General features: G+C 45.0%; 1 protein-coding gene across 7 annotated transcripts in view; it reads left to right on the top strand.

The window, feature by feature from the left end:
- Positions 1-2,920: 2,920 nt before the first annotated feature.
- The window catches only part of TMEM164 (transmembrane protein 164), a 174,741-nt gene continuing 160,245 nt past the window's right edge, over positions 2,921-17,416 (top strand). For 2 of the 7 annotated variants that reach the window (XM_081125960.1, XM_081125958.1), the window contains exons 1-2: positions 2,965-3,053; positions 3,769-4,433. In XM_081125960.1, coding sequence (XP_080982086.1) covers positions 4,044-4,433 — 390 coding nt within the window. In that variant the 5' untranslated portion in view covers positions 2,965-3,053; positions 3,769-4,043. Of the gene's footprint in view, positions 3,054-3,353; positions 3,436-3,768; positions 4,434-17,416 lie in introns of those variants that run through there. The other 5 variants (XM_081125962.1, XM_081125959.1, XM_081125964.1 and 2 more) reach the window with 5 other exon arrangements.

Genomic DNA, 17,416 nt, shown 5'->3' with positions numbered 1-17,416 from the left:
GCTTGAACTGAACTATATGGGGACAACAATCTCCTAGTGTTTGTCTGCTGCCTACTATCTTTGCCACTCTGCTAGGTGCTATCAGGGGTTTAGAAAAGATTAAGACCCATACCTTGCTGTCAAAGATCTGAGTGTGGGAGACAGCACTAACAATGAGAGAACAATGGAAGGCAGGATGTGATTCAGAATAAAATGAGTAGTGCAGGCAATAACTGCTATAGAAGTTCAGAGGAGGGAGAGAGCTCTGGGAGCTGGGGGTGGGGTTTGGGAGGGTGCAATTTCACTTGGGCTTTGAAGGATGGGTAGGACTGTTTATACAGATGTAGGGGAGGGCACTGAATTTGAGTATGCATGTGCACATGCATGCATGCATGCAGAACTGGTAAAAATGATGGGTAGCATTTACTGAGCACTTTCTATGCCCCAGATACTACATAATGTTCTACATAATTCAACTCACTTAAATGTGCATAATCCTCAGAATTGAATAACAGATAATTAGTAATCCTTCAATTAATAGATAGGAATTGAGGTACAGAGAGGCTGAATAAATTGCAGCAAGTAAAAGACATAAATGGAATTAGAATCCAGGTCCTAAAAACACTTAGATATTCTACCTGTGAAAGAGTGGAATTTGTGGCTCAGGTGAGAAAGTTGGCTGGGCTACAGTCATTAAAGATGGTCATTTTGCAAACACAAGGATTCTCTAGGCCAAATTCCCAACTGAAGTTCAGCATGGAAATTGGAGGGATTAATGAAGCCATTTATTGAGTTGCTCTAGCCTTTTAACCTAAAATAAAAAGCCAAAATGAGAGAAACAGCGTTTGAGATCCAAAAGAATAGCTATTTGGGAAGCACTGATTCTGGCAGAAACTCAAATAGCATTTGGAATAGGAGGTGAAGGGGAGGGGCATTTATGAGAAAGGGAACAATTACAGGAATAGAAGGAAGGCATTTCTATAGGAGAAGATAAGTTAACATAGTGATCGTAATTCTAAAGAATGTTTTAAATTTTCAATTCCATAGTCATAAATGTTTGCTTTCTTGTTATCTTTGCAAATAGTTGTTTGGAATATAGTGCTACTTTAGGTCCAGTCAAAGGTTATTTTTTTGCCCAGTTTTAACATTCCAAAAGTTTGAGGAGTAAGATGTTCAAGGCAGCTCTTCTGGGATGGAATCTCCAACTCCATTTTAAAGTGGCTTCATTTAATCCTGGCCGAGTACCTCAGTTAGTTATAGAGCATTGTCCCATACACCAAGATTGTAGGTTTAATCCCCTGTCAGGGCACATGTAAGAATCAACCAATGAGTGCATAAATAAATAGAACAACAAACTGATGATTCTCTCTCCCTCAAATCAACAAATAAAAACTAAAAAATAAATAAGTAAAGTGGCTCCATTTATATTATTTTTCACACCTCATTCTTACTTCCTTTAACATGGGAACTTGAGGTCTCCGGATGCAGCATGTCATTTCCAGGAGCTTCACAGCTTTATACTTAATGTTCCTGGTTATGTAGCAGGGGATTTAACAAAACACCTATGGAGAATGAGTGAGTGAGCTTTTGAATCAATTCTTGTTTGTGGTTGTTCTTTATTAAATAGCACTTGAAGAGCATCCAGCCTATGGTAGATGCTGTACAAAAGCTTGGAATTAGACAAGGCTACCTGGCTCTGAAGCTATAATTTGTTGGGAAAACCAGACTTGGAAAGGATAGGAGGACAATGGCCTGATAATATAGCAGATTGTATTTTATATTTTGAGTCTGGCTTGCAGCCAACATCTGAAAGTGTTTCCTAGGCAAAGTGCCTAGCTGTGTTTTTCTGGATATTCTCCTAACTCATTGTAAGTCTTCAACAAATATTAAAGTAACATGAGATAGATTTTAAGAAGTCCTTTTCCTGTTTCCTTGTCCCAGGAAAAGCAAACCATAGTCTATGTGTAGAAAGCAGCAGGGAAGAGAAGACCCTGTTTCAATTAGATGTCCTTATCCAATTTTTGGGCCTGTGCACACCCACATTTTCCTGGCTGGCCTTTCAGTGTCAGGACTCTTTGCCAAGTTCAGTTTGGGAAGCAGCTGCTATCTTGCAAGGAGGAAGGAGTGACACAGGTCAGGGGAATTTTCTTTTGGTCCAGCAAGTCTCTGATTGAAGGCATGGTAGGAGAAAGGGGAGAAAGAGGTCCTGGAAAGGAAGGTGGTGGGCTTTGCAGCCCAAGGTAAAAAGAGAAAAATACCAGATCCAAACAGGATGGGGAAGAGCAGGGAAAAGTAGTACTAGAAGCCTCTGGCCTAGGCACTGAAGTGTGAGGAGTGGAGCTGTAGCTAGAAAGGTGAAGGAAGCTGCCATCCTGGTCCTGCACGAGTCTACTGTTCCAGGGCAAAAAGGAGGAGGCTCGAGAAGGCCAGACCCAGCCAAAGGAAAGCTGGCCCATTTATTCAGCACTAGACTTCAGCCCCCTGAGAAGTTAGTGAGGGCCGGCTAAGTGCCTACTAAGTGCTCAGTGTACAAAGAAGTGCCCTGGAGAAGCGAGTCATAGGATGTGGAGTATGTCAAAAGGCTTCACCAAGGAGGCGCCTTCAGCACACATTAGAGAAGGAAGGTGGATGTGCCCGCGTGCAGGCTCCAAGAGTGCAGAATAAGAGGCAGGCCAGGAAGGCGGGGAAGGAGGCGGAGATTGAGCCCGGAGGAAGGACAAGGGAGGGAGAGCCTACAAGAGGCAGGGTGGGAGGTGTGACTGGGGGCGGCAGTGGCGGGAGCGAGGGGTTCCGAAGAGGGAAGGAGACGAGGCGGGGTATTCGTGGCCCGCTAGCGTGGAGGATGGGGGGGGAGCGAGGCTGAGGCGGACCGGAGGAGGCAGCGGCGGCGAGGGGGAGGAGAGAGGGAGGGGAAGAAGGAGGAAGCGAGCGCGGCGGCTGCAGGGGGAGGAAGACGGGAGGAGGAGCCGTGCTCGGCGGCAGCGGCTGCGGCCGCCCGGGGAGCCGATCGCCCGGGCGCGGGGAGTGCGGGAGCCGAGAGGTGGCCCGAGCCGGGGCCGCGGGCCGAGCTGCTGGTGAGTGGAGCCCCGAGGGGCGCGGCGGCCGGTTCCTGGGGCCAGGAGGGAGGCGCGGGAAGATGCGGCGCCCGGTCGGAGGGAGGGGGCCGGCTGTAGCCCAGCCCCTGGCCGGCCCGGCCTCCCTCCCTACCTCTCTCTCTCCTTCCCTCTCTCCCTGCCGGCTTCCTCCGGCCGCTGCCCGCGCCAAGGGGGCCGGTCCCGGGCGGGCCGCAGGCTGGGGGAGGTGCTGCCCGGAGGGCGGGAGCCGGGGGTGGAGCTGGGGGCTTGGGGGTGTACCCGGGGGCGGGCGGCTGGACCCGCACGGCTCTAAATTGGCCGGAGGGACCCGACGGCGGCGAAGTTGCTAGCTGGGGGCAGAGAAGGCCACGCGGTTGCCGGAGTAAGCAATCCCCTGTGGCGAGTGTGTGAAGGAGGAGTCCGGCGTCCCTCCATCCCCGTCGCCCTCCCCGCCTGCCCGGCCCCTCTAGCTCCTCTCCTGGCCTCCGCGTGTTCCCTTGGTCTCACCCCCGTTAACCCCTGGTTCGCCCCCGCGGCACTGCTGGGTCCCCTTGGCCCTGAACCTCTCGGCCTCTGGCTTCCCCTGACCCCTGCTTGCTTCGCCACTGCCCCGGTTGCCCTTTTCTTCCCTCGCTAATTACCCTTCCCCGCTTCATAATTCCCGATGCAATTGCCTCTTTGAGACCTTTTTTTTTTTTCCTCTCCTTCCTTTTAGATTGGCCAACGTTTCAACCGTGCCTCGTTGGTGGCCACTGGAGAAGCGCGGGGGGCTCCCCAGACAGCCGTGGGGACAAGTTAGAGCCAGCACTTTACCCCGGGCCTCGCGTGTAGCTTCCCCTCCCCTGCTCTCGGTGTCCCCGTGTCTGGAGGGGAGTTCGGGTGTGGGGGTGTGCCCTCCATACATGTCCCACCACCCGGGCAACTCTCTGGGTGTGTGTTCCATCTCACTCTAGCTTCCTGCACGGTGGTCGAGGGGAACCACTTTGCATCATGTCCCGGTATAGCTACCAAACTCTTCTGGACTGGCTCTATGGGGGCGTGGACCCCAGCTTTGCAGGCAATGGGGGCCCCGACTGTGCTGCCTTCCTCTCTTGGCAGCAGCGGCTGCTGGAAAGTGTGGTGGTCCTGACCCTGGCCCTGTTGGAGATCCTGGTGGCCCTGCGGCACATCCTGAGGCAGACGAAGGAGGACGGTAGGGGTGGCCGTGGCTGCCAGCCAGAGCAGGTGACCCAGCGGCCAGAGGAAGGCAAGGAGAGCCTGAGCAAGAATCTGCTCTTAGTAGCCCTGTGCCTGACCTTCGGGGTTGAGGTGGGCTTTAAGTTCGCCACCAAGACCGTCATCTACCTGCTCAACCCCTGTCACCTGGTCACCATGATGCATGTGAGTTTGTTGAATTTTTCCTGGGCAGCCTTAGTGATAACAGTCATTGCTGTGCTCAGGACACTCGGCAGTGTACAGTACGTCATCCCTGTGGGAAGTGGGACCCTTAAAAATGATTTTCCAAAGATCTGCTGTTTTTGTACATATCTCAGATTTGGCTTTCTTTCACCTTTACACAATGCATCAGCCTTACAGTGGAGGGCAGGGACATAATGCCAGAGCTGACTGGCACTCAGACTAGCTGCCTGTCCCTCCCAGCCCTGCTCTGGGCCTTTCACAAGCAGGAAGTCCAGCCCCAGCCAGGTGCCATTTCTGAATCACATCTGGAGACCATAGCCCAGCCCCCATGCCATGTCACAGTTAATCCCCAGAGGCCTGGTGACATTTTTTCTCAGAGAAATAAGGTTCCTTGTCTCTACTGCAGTACTTTGGGGAAATACTTTTGCAGGTTTCCCTTAATTATTCTTTCATTTGGGAGTTTATGCTCTTAGGGTGAAGTCTGTCTTTGAATTCTGAGGGTTGGGGCAGCACCAAGCTCCTACTGAGTGGACTCTGAAACAGGCCCCAGGCTGACTCGAACTTTGTGTTGGTGATTTCTATCCATGGTGAGAGGGGATTTATTTTTGCAAACCTCTCGATCTTATCACTCATATTCTATCTTCTGTGGTCATGGTCCAGGGGAACTCAGAAAGCTGATTTCTTTACCTTTCATTAGCTGTGCTAAGAAAAACAAAACAAACGGGATTAAAAAGGAAAGTGCCAGATGCATGAAAATAATCTGGTTGAGGACCAAGAGTGACACTGTCTTTCTGTACTTAGCCTGTGTGAAGAAATGTTCTAAAACTATAAAATCATGGAGGAGAAGAAAGAGGAGAAAGGGAAACAAATATTTTTTAAATTTCAGGCTGTGGAAAACCTGGTATGTTTTATTCAGGGACAGGTTTATTTTTTTAAATTTTAATTTTTTATTGTTGAAAGTATTACAGATGTTTCGCCTTTTCCCCCCTGTTGACCCGCTCCACTGTACCCCTCCCTCCCCAGGCCTTCCCCGCACTATTGTTTGTCCATGGGCTATGCATATATTCATGTTAGTTCTTTGGTTAATCTCTTCCTGCCCTCTCCATCCCCTTTCCTCTGAAATTAGTCAGTCTGTTGCATCTTTTAATGTCTCTGGATCTGTTTCATTCGTCAGTTTATTTTGTTCATTAGCTTCCACATATAAGTGAGATTATGTGATACTTGTCTCTCTCTGACTGGCTTATTTAGCTTAGCATAATACTCTCTAGGTCCATCCATGCTGTCTCAAAGGGTAAGAGATCCTTCTTTGTTATAACTGAATAATATTCCATTCTGTAAATGTACCACAGCTTTGTTATGTTTTTAATCCTCACCCGAGGATATTTTTTCCATTGCTTCTCAGAGAGAGTGGAAGGGAGAGAGAGAGAGAAACATTGATGTGAGAGAGACACATCAATTGGTTGCCTCCCACATGGGCCCCGACTGGGGCCAGGGATCGAGCCTGCAACTGAGGTACTTGCCCTTGGCTGGAATTGAACCTGGGACCCTTCAGTCCAAGGGTTGACACTCTAACCACTGAGCCAAACCAGCTAGGACTGTGCCACACTTTTTTAATCCATTCATCTACTAATGGGCACTTGTTTTGGAACCTGTCATTAGAATCTTTATTGCTTTTGTATTTGTAGGTTATTCTCAGGAGACTTATGACAGCCCTGTGTGGGGCAGGAGGTTAAGATTATTATCGCCACGTTACAGGCCTGTCGGAGGCCTAGGAATAGGGCAGTCACTTGCCTGCAGCCAAAAGATGAATTGTTTGGGTTGCAAAGCTAACCCACCATCTTTGGGGTGGCAAGCTGTCCGTGGAATAGCAGGGCAGTCTCTATAGGGACGCTGAGGCTGATCAGCATGGCAATGCTTACTTGTGACTCGCATCCTTGTTACTCTGTGTTCTAGGAGCTCCTTTAATTGCAGGTTCCTGGCCTCAGTTTCTCAATTTGTAAAATGTGGTAAATGGTTTCAAGCCCTTCCCATTTTGCAGATGTGGCAAGAAGGTGCAGATAGCTTTGGAATAAAGACGCTGTTATTGATTGGGTGGCTCATTATTGAGCAGGACTGGAGGGGGCAACATTATTTTTAAGAGAAGGCTTCTTGGGAAGTGATGCCATTCACAGGAAGCCCAAGGCTCTCCCAGCTAGACCTTCTGTGTAAATTTGAGCCAGTCCTCTTTTTTTTTTTTTTTTAAATGAATGGCCTGTTTGTTAATGAGAGGAATCAACGCATCTCAGCCATTGCTTGCGTGAGGCTCTTAGGACAGGAGTGCTTTTTTTGGACGGCAGGTGGTGAGGGTCAGAGGGTACCTCTTCCACAAAGGGATCTTGAGGACTCTGGCAGCCACATATCTAGAAGGTCAACAAAGGACTAAATTCAGCCTGACTGGGGCTGCTGCTGGTGTGATGACATCAAACCTGGCAGTACCATGATTTTTAGTGGAAAGGTTTTTAGATGCTTTTGAAGACTTTGGAGACGTAGTTCTGGCATTAATTAGTTGTGTGACTTTGGGGAAAAGTACGCTTCCTTGGCCTCAGTTTGCCCATCTGCAAAATGAGACAGAACTTCACTCCTAGCTGTTGACAGCCTAAGTTCTATGATTCTTTTCTCCATTAAGCAGTGGCCTAGGATGCAAAGATAAATAGTTACCTTTATCTGTTTAGGAATGCTTTTGGTGTTTGTGGGTGGAAAAAGGATACTAGTTTCTTCTCTGCTGAGGTCAGGTGGACTTGTTCATCTTTTCATCCTTGTTAATCTTTTGCTGCTACCTCTGTCTCTCCAGTAAAGTCTACCTGACCAGATCACCCTTGGGGATATGTGTAGATGATGATGGCACTTAGAACTGGTTGCTGCAGAGAGATAGATGTTTGGGGGACTATGGACTGATTCCCGTCACCTTTGCGTTTTCTATTGTCCTGTGCTTAGCTCAAGCTCTGAACAGAGTCATGCTGAGGAATTCTTGAGCCTACCCTGGATTAGACTCCTCTACACTTTACTCCTAAGTCACTTTGTTATGTCATTTAAATAGTAACCTCTGGCCTACTGGGACGCCTAGTCTTTGATGACTCCAGTGTTCCATACCCTACCTATTCCATACCTCTTCCTGGGAAGCACAAATGTGTGGATTTTAAGAACTTGATGTAAGTCCTTAAAAAATTTTCATAACAGATGGTTGAAAACAGTTTTCTGTTTTCTGACTTGGTTGCAGCAATGACTAATGATAGTAAGTATGGTTAATATTACCTTACATCTATCTAGCACTTTACTGTTTATTTTAAGTCACTTTCACATACATTATTTTATTTAGGGTTATGATAGAACAGCTTGGACCTGGAGAAGGAGATGTTAAAATGCTTCCTGTGACTGTGTACTTCCAAAGGGGAGAGATTGAGTACAAAGAAATGCTTTGGCAGGTGAAATAGCTGAATTAGGCTATATTATGGCAGTAAATTCTATGGAGTTTAGAGGTCCTCATTAAGGAAGAGAGACATTAGCTGAAATAAAAGGGAGAGCTTAGTAGAAACATTTCTGATGTGTGTCTTGCAACAGGATGACTCAATTTTGACTTTATAGAAAGGCCTTGTTCCTCACATTCAGTGCAAGTTTGTCTATAACAAGGATAGTATTGCTTTAGGCCAGGAAATAGAAGAGTTGGAGGGAAGTTGGTTAGTCTCCCCATCTCCCACTTTACAGTCTATAAAGTATTTATTCCCAAAACCTCGTTACACAGACCCTCCTCTTAGCCATGTTGCCAGCTTTAGAAACATAAGGAAGGGCAGTTTTTGCACCCGTGTTCTGGTCTTGATTAATATTCCTGGTGTCAAGTTTCTCTTTGGGCTTGTCTGATTTCTTAAAGCCTGGGACTGGACCAATAGAGGTTTGTGTGATTGAAGCAGCATGATCTCACATCTAAACTCAAGCCGGAGATGTTTGAGGGTTCTCATGATCAGCAAGCAGCACCATCGTTAATCTCCTTGCTGAAAATCAGTTACCAATTACATTGATAAGTATTTCTTCAAGCATGGCTAGTCCTCTTGTGCATATTGTTTTGGCAGGTGTGGGTGACAGGAAATGAGTTTACTGAGTGATTATGCTGTTTACCAAGAATCACCCAGCCAAGTTAGTGGCAGAGGTGGCTTAAGAACTGAGCTGCCACGGTGGGAAGCAGAAAGATATTCTCATAGCTATTTAAGCCTCAAAACCTACAATTTCTCAGCAGAAGGGTTAAAATGCCAGACAATTGGACTGATTGTATCTGTAAAGACCAGTCTTCTTAAATTAGTAGCCCTTTATTTCCCTTGCGTACAGTTATATTGTCTCTGCTTTAGAAACTTAACAGAAAGATCCCATTTTGAATGTCTTGCCTAATTACCCAATTCCTGTTGGTTCTGCATGTGTCTGTGTCAACATCTCCTGATGGGACACTGAACTTAGTGAGGCATAATATATGACATTTAAACCTCGATTTCATATGTACATAAGGTGGGCTGGACCCAGGCTGGACATTTGGCAAATAATAATTGATGCTGTCATCCCCGTAGCCCCAAGTTACTAGTTTTTAGCCAGTAATACTGAACCCTATTCTTTTTTAGAGTTGCCATTTGCTATTTGTTTTTCTGTCTTCTTTATAATATATAAGAAGTCTAATTTCCACCAAATATGGCTTACCTGCTTTTGGTTCACCATTTGATTTTCTTACTTCCTCCCTCCTTGCTGTAAGTGTAAAATGGCACATACTCAAAACAGTCCTGAGCTTTTTGTGGCACCTTTTAGAACTAACTGAATATACTCCAGTGTGTTCCATTTGTTCTGTGATGGATTTGTTTTACAGAAAACCTGACGGATTTGAGAACTAGGTTTTTTCCCCGCCCCCCCCTCCCCCTCCAGACTTCAGACCAGCCACACCTCCCCATCCCATCTGTTGTCTGGAGCACTGATAACAGCTCCTGCTTGGAATTGATGCCGGTGGGTAATGGGTACAATGAGGGATCCAGCCATCTGCTGACAGTTTATCAGATGGTCTGTGTCCTGTGTCATCAGTCTAGAGGGACACGAGGGGATGCTGTTTATATGGGCCTCAGCAGTGAGGCATGACATTCCTTTTTAGTTTGTTTTATTTTTCCCCCATGGAAATTTGCAGAGAATATTTCCATCTTTCATTGTTATAATCTTTTGGGGGCGTCCATTATAAAGAGAAATGGTATGCATTGGCGGATTAAATAGCCCACAGACAGCCCTGGGATTTAAAGTTATGATGCTAGTTGAACTCATGGCTTGCTAGGGAACCTGAGCAAATTATTTAACCTTTTCCTATCTCTATATTCTCCATGTAATGGGCCCCAAGCAAAGAAAGCATTTTAATCCTCTGAATAACTATGTGTTCGCTTAAACAGAGAAACTGCACAAAGCTGATCAAAGCTGGCAGATGGCCAATGTATTTTTACCTCAGACTTGGAAACTGACAAACCTTAATTTTTTTCACCTTTGATAGCTATTAGAATCCAATCCTCTAATCCTTTCTGTGGCTTTTCTCTAGATCCTGGCCTGTGCCTGCACACCCTTCTAATGCACAGTGTATAAAACTGGATACTGAAACTCTTACTAGAGGCTCAGCCTACAGCTAGTAGAGAGGAAAGATGTACTTGCCAGCCTTCACTTGCCACGCACCTATTAGCACAGCCTGTTGTGAGGCTTGCTTTTGAGTCAGTATGTTGTTGGCTCCTATGCAGGGGGTAACCCACAGGGTCCCTGAATTTTTGCTCCTTTGCCCTAAATATGCCACCTTTGTTGTTGTCATGGGATTTGTCATGTGTTCCTCCCCTCCATAGGTACTCCTCTGAAGATTCTCCTCTATGAAACTTTCCAAATGACTTTGACCCAGCTTCAGTTATTCCAGTTATTTTAGTAACACCTTTTTTCTTCCTTTCTGAACCCTCCAAACATTCCTCAGACTATTTGGCTCTTTAAAGTATACCTTTGTATACATGTAGGTAATTCTGTAAGTGTTTGACTGAGTTGCTTGTTTTTGCATGTTTGTTTGGTCTCCTCCAGTAGTGAGAATACTTTTTTTTTTTTTTTTTTTTACAGAAAGGAATACTGCTTTTTTTTTTGTAATTCCCTGCAGAGCTTAATACAATACTATACATGCACATTAATTGTTTAATGTGTGTCTGGATAATGCTGACTGACTGACAGAACTGACTTGATTATTCCCTTTTTTCTTTTCCCTCTGGTGGCCCTGTCTGTGTTTCCTTGAGGTCTCATCGGCATGGTTCCTATGTCTCCTTGTGCCATTAGGAAAATGTCCTGTCTGTTTTTTGAAATAACCAGAGGAGAGAGGCACTTTCAGCTCCAGCTCACACATCTTTTTGTTCAATTTTCATCACAGCTTTTTTATCTATTCAACAAAGAGCTGGTTATTAGAACTGCGGCCCATTTTCTGCCTGAAGTATCTGCTCCCTTTCATCCCAATGAGGAAATTATGCTTCCCTTGGTAGATATCTGGACATACCTACTTTCTTTTTGTCCTTTTAAATATCATATACATTTTTAAAGTGTTATTAGGCTAGTGACTCACTTTCCATCTTTTTTCCCCTTCTGTATTTTTCAGTGGGTAGCTTGTTGCCATCATGCCCCATTAAAGTACTCACTGCAAAAACAGCCAAATTTCTCAACTTCTTCTGGTCTTTCACGTCTTTTTAAATTTTTTTCAGCTTTATTGAGGTATAATTGACTAAGGAAATTGTGAAATATTTAAAGGGTACAACATGATGATTTGTTTTAAGTACACATTGTGAAAGGACCTCCCCACCCTCATCGAGTTTTAACACATCTGTTGTCTTTCATATTGTTTGTTAAATTAAGAGTATCTTTTCTCAGGTGCTCCTCTTCTGCCAGTAACTGGCTGAGTGGACATGAAGAGACTATGGGTATGGAGAGCAGTGATTTTTGAATTTTTCTTGTTGAAATTTCCTTTGGAAGCTTGTTATAATGCAGACACCTGGCTCTCTACACAGAGTTTGAGGAGGTGTAGGGCAAGTATGGGGATCTACATTTCTTGTTTTGTTTTGTTTTGTTTGTTTTTAATTTATCTTTATTGTTGAAAATATTACAGATGTTCCCTTTTTTCCCCATTGACCCTTTCCACCCTGCACCCACTCCCCACCCCAGGCCTTCACCACATTATTGTCTGTGTCCATTAGTAGTGCATATATGCATATAAATTCTTTGGTTAATCACTCCCCACCCACCCACCCACCCCCACCTTCCCTCCGAGATTTGTCAGTCTGTTCTATGCTTCTATGTCACTAAATCTATTTTGTTCATCAGTTTATTACATTCTTTAGATTCCACATAAGTGAGATCATGTGATGTTTGTGTTTCCCTGCCTGGCTTATTTCACTTAGCATAATATTCTCCAGGGCCATCCATACTGTCCCAAAGGGTAAGAGATCCTCCTTCTTTACAGCTGCATAGTATTCCATGATGTGAATGTCCTACAGCTTTTTTATCCACTCGTCTCCTGATGGGCACGTGGGCTGTTTCCAGATCTTAGCTATTGTAAATTGTGCTGCTATGAACATAGGGGTGCATATACTCTTTCTGATTAGTGTTTTGGGATTCTTAGGATATATTCCTAGAAGTGGGATCACTAGGTGGGGATCTACATTTACTACAAACTCCTGAGTAATTGTGATACTGGTGAAACTTGGACTCCACTTTGAAATACATTATTTAGTGGCTAAAGTTTTAGGTGGGAAGTTTGTTCAAATGTTCATTCTGTCTGGCATGACTTCCCTGTGGGCAAGGCATTTAGTCTTCTGATAATACCTTGGTGTTTATGTAGGTGTTAAATAATGTGACTGAAATTAGAGGTCGAGGACCCCAAGTTATTGTGATGTGGCTTTACAGTTCCAGTGGCTTGGTTGGTGACTGGTATTATGTCAGTGAAGTATTTCAGCCTGGCCTTCCAGTCCTTCAGCACCTCCCAGTCTGTCTACATTCCCTCCCTTCCTTCAAGCCTCTAATGTCTTCAGGAACTAACAATAGGAAATATTGACACATAGTTATTGCATGCTAACTTAACTCTGTTTGCAGGACTCTTCAATGCTCATGGGAATTTATTCATTCTTGTATCCCTTCAGCAAATATTTATCCAGTGCTATTATATGTCAAACATTATGTCAGGCATTGGAGATTCAAAGATAAATAAGAAACATTCTTTACCCTCCAGTTCACAGTTTAGATGAGACAGACAAGAAAGGAGATCAACTAAATTGCAACATGACATGTACAGTAACAGATTTGAGCAAAGCATAGAGGACAGAGGGTCTTTTTTTTTCTAGTACAATTAAGGAAATCTCCCTAGAGGAGGTGACATTGCTGGATCACGAAGAAGACACATCAGTTCCATGATAAGGTGATCCTTACATGTCTTGTTTTCTATTCTAGTGCCTCTAACAGGGCCTGGCTTATAGTAGGTGTTCGGTGAACAATTGTGAATGAATGAGTAGGAGTTTGTTGGATGTTGCAGGAAGGAGCGGAATTCAAGGCATAGGAAATGATACGTGCAAAGGCACAGAGTTCCTTTGTCTTTCACAGGAAAGTGTGTCAACTGTAACTTGGAGTCATTTGAATATTATTATCAGAGGCAGAGTTCTTATTTTTCCCTTGGCAAACCAAGTAAAACTGTAGGAACGCTCTGTCATTTCTGGACTGTTAATAAGACAACATCAGTTGCCCATGAATCCTTGATATAAAGGCTTATGAGATAGTGTTCTCTGTGTTGTCCCAAGGAAGGCTCACACTGTCAAGGACAGACACACAAAACATTGACGTGAGTGAGCAGACATTAAATACAGAAAATGAGATAGCAGGCATCCCACCTGTGACTAGAAGATGATTTTAATGGCTTATGGAATGGTTGCTGCCCCACTGAAGTCTACAGCAGAACTAATGAAATGTGATGTTACCCTGTCTTTTTCCTATTCCTTGTTCCCTGCTTCCAATTCTCTTTCCCCCACTTACCCCATGCAAGCTTGCCTCTTTCCAGAGTACTCCAAGCTCCAAAACTCTTTTACAATTCAAAATGCCCATTGCATCAGAGGAGGTGATATCCAAGAGGAAACTAGGAAGAAAGCAGTTCCATTTGAGAGATTCATACTGAAGAGTGAGTGGCTCATAGACTCAGCTGAACATGGAGGAGAGGATGAGTTTTGAAAAGGGCCTTATTATCCTACCTTGATCTCCAAATGGTGAGGTGTTTTTGAACAGTGACCTTTCCCATATTCCTTGCCCAGTTTTTGGCCTCTTCCCCACCCTGTCCCACCCAGAGAACTGGGGTTATCAGTGTCTTGCTACCCTACTTGCTACTTCCCCCCAGGGTAAGTCTGCCTCTAGGGTGCTTGGGTGCAGTGGTTAAATTCGAAAGCTTGGAGAGGAATCCTCTTCTAGGTTGCAGTCCTCTTTGTTTACTAAGGTCTCTGCCAGCTAAACAGGGCATGGCTTGCATATCTGGCAGTGCATGGTGTGTCAAGGGACTTAGACCTGCTGCCAGCCTGAGCTCCTGAAGGGAGGGGGTTGGGGGATCTCTTGGTTGGCTGTGGTTCCTTTCCAGTAGCTGCTGGAATAAATGCCAGAGGGAAAAAGGATGAGTCTTGTCCTGGGCTGGATGGTTCTGAGGGAAGTGAATGGATGGTAGGAGCTAGGAGGTTAGAGAGGATTGACGTGTTTGGCAGAAAAAGTTCAAGTTATGCCCTGTGGTCAGATGTATAGAGGGGGAGAAGAGGGAGAAGCAAGATTATCTGGAAGAGAAAGGAAGCATGGGCCCATTCTGATTTCCATCTTTATGCCTTCAGTCTCCCTATCTCCATCACACAGCAGTATTGGCATAAACTTGGAGTGTATTTTGCCTGTAAATTGAATCGCTTTTGCCAGTTGACCAGCTGTGTTTGCAGAAAGACTCTGGCTGACTGTGCTCTGGCTGTTGCTAGCAAAAAAGACATTCATTCAGGTGCTGATTAAATAAGGCGCAAAGCCGGATTGAACATTAAGGCCCTTAACTAGGGCTCTGGGAGCCCTGGGTAAACACTTATTAGATGTTCTGGGCAGAACATTAGCAGAGACTGCTAGAAAAGAGGTATTTTCTTCAGAAATCAGGTTGAGGGGAAAAGGAGGTGAGAGACTTTTAGAGTCTTGAATCTCTTCCTAGATTAATCAGATCTGAGTTGCTGGCAGGTACACAGAAGGGCTAAAGAGTCTTCCTCATTGGCATTGACTTGCCAAATTCTTTCTGGGACCCTGTAGGTTTGGATTGGTACACGGCAGGGAGTCTGACTAAGTAGGGCAGTAGAAGTGCCTCCTTTTCCTAATGCAAGTTCAGCAGTGGATTGAGTTTTTGGACCATATTTCCTGGGTTTGTTATTGAGCTTCATCACCATATGATTTTAGGCATGTCACTTAACAGCTCTGAACCTCAATTTCACTCATCTGTAAAGTGCGAGTAATACTAGTACCTACCTAATAAGGTTGTTGTGAGGATTAAATGAAATAATTTAAATAAAGCATGTAGCAGAAGGTCTGGCTCACTGTGAGCACTCAACAAATGTCAGCAGTTGTTCATATTAGTAGTGTTGCTACTATGTATTTCAAGGCAGCAGTGGTACCCTGGATAAGAGTACAGACTCTAGGGTGGGAAAGGCCTGGGTTCAAACCCTATCACTAGCTATGTAACCCTGGGCAACTTACTTAACCTCTCTGAGCCTAAGTTTCCATATTTGTTATTCCAAATGGAATAATAATCATACCTATCCTGAAGGGCTTTTGTGAGGAATAAATGAAAAAAATACTAAGAAAACACTTAACACCTTGTTGACCGGCTCTTTTGAGCCAGAACTTGCCCATGTGGCTGGCTACTTTTCCATCATGACCAGTCAGCAAGGTGTTTAAGGTTACTTAAATTAATGTAAGTGCAGACACGAGTTATCTTGTGACCAGTCAGCAATGTTCGGACACGAAACGTGTATACTCGTGACTGGTCAGCCAGGTGTTTAAAATAGTATGTGGCACAAAGAAAACATTCAATAAACTCTAGCTGTGATGATGATGATGATGACAGTGGTGATCACCATCATCATTATTATGCTGGTGGCTGCTGCTGTGAGCTTGAGTGTTTGATGTTGGGATAATAGGGATGAGATACAGGAGGCAGCTCTAAGAACCTCACCCAAGAAAACCTGCCCTGGCATCTTTGTTTCATGCAGTGGGCAAAAATATTGGTTCTATGAAGTTGGCACCCAAGTAGTCTCTGTGAGTCAGGGCGGCTTAGCTGTTTGAGGCCTAAAAGCTGTTTTGTGAGTAATTTGAAAGTCACCTTAAATCACTCAGTCCTAGCTGAAGAATTTGGAGGATGGCTCTCACTGATGGGAAGCTTGGCTTTCCAGGGACCTCTTGGCTTAATTATCACTGCTTTTCCTCAATGGAACAGCTCCATGGTGTAAGCTACTTTGAGATTGGTAGCCTAGGAAACCAGTGAGTACATGACAGAAGTATGAAAGGAGTGGTTTGGGGATGGGTGAGCAGAGGCAGGTATGTGGATTTATTTTATTTTTTAAATATGTTTTTATTGACTTCAGAGAGAGGAAGGGAGAGGGAGAAAGAGAAACATCAATGATGAGAGAGATTCACCAATTGGCTGCCTCTTGCACGCCTCCTACTGGGGATCGAGCCTGCAACCCAGGCATGTGCCCTGACTAGAAATTGAACCATGACCTCCTGGTTCATAGGTCTATGCTCAACCACTGAGCCACGCCGGCTGGGCAAGTGGATTTATTTTTTACTTTTTCATTATATTTCATATGGTTGAGGGTAGTGCAGCTTTCTCAAGTGCCACCTGTAACCAGGCTTAGGTAATTATTGGAGGAGAAGGGCTGCTCCCAGAGCTCCTAGGAGAAAGGAGGATTTAAAGTATACCAGTATCTTTGCTGAAGGAGAAACACGGTAGTGGAAAATGTGCTGCTCAGGAGAGATTTTCAGTGTGTTTGACTTATACATCAGCAAATGGATAGAAAAAAGATAAGACAGTTGTTCTTATGTCTCAGGATATGGTAAACCTCTCTCATTTTCAAGACCAGCTACTCTCTTTCAGAATTGACTTTACTCTGGGACCTAAACCACCAGGCACTAGAGGAAGGCCCCCTTTATGTGCAGCCTGCCAGAGCTAAGGCCTTGTCATGTGACTTCACAGCCTTGAGGTGGGGTGCACCATCCCACCAAGACCATTGGAAGGCCTTCATGCATATTCCTAAGCATTGTGGGTAAGTCCACAGTTCCTTAGTCTTGGAGTTAAGAGAAATGAGAAAGCTGCGTCAGGTTTTCTGTAATTATTTTGGTTCCCTGGGAGGAGCTGGCTTGGAGGGCATTTATAAAACAAACAGCAACCCAAAGAAACAACAACCTTTAGAAGTTAGCTGTGGAAGGTCACTTGTTCCAAGACCTAGGGGAGATTGTAACAAAGGGTCCTCTTTATATCACCACTTGTTCCTTGTCAGTTTGCATTTGTTAAGAGTTTCCTTTTTTAAGTTCCAGGCTCTTCAGCATGTACATGCCTGTCGCTGCACTTTATTCTCTGCACCCTGAAGGAATGTGGCTGAGGGTCATGTGCATAAGTGCCTTTTTATTGTCAGCACTTTTACATCCAGCCCCTAGATCTGCCACCACTGCTGGCTGCTGCTTAGCATGGGCATTTCTCCCTATTTCCTGGGCTCCCAGTCTCAAGATGAATAGCTGGGCACCCTGAGGAAAGGGGCTGCTTTTACCTTTGGATTTCCATTCTGCTACATTTTCCATTTCAGTTTCCTTAGAGTACTCTTGCAAGCTAGCACCAAGCCAAAGTCAAGTTTCTGTGTTTGCTTGTGGGG

Source organism: Miniopterus schreibersii (genome assembly GCF_964146895.1).
Source record: "Miniopterus schreibersii genome assembly, chromosome: X".
NCBI classification, from domain to species: Eukaryota; Metazoa; Chordata; class Mammalia; order Chiroptera; family Miniopteridae; genus Miniopterus; species Miniopterus schreibersii.
Note: the sequence above shows the minus strand (reverse complement) of the source record. Positions and strands in the feature narration are given on the sequence as shown.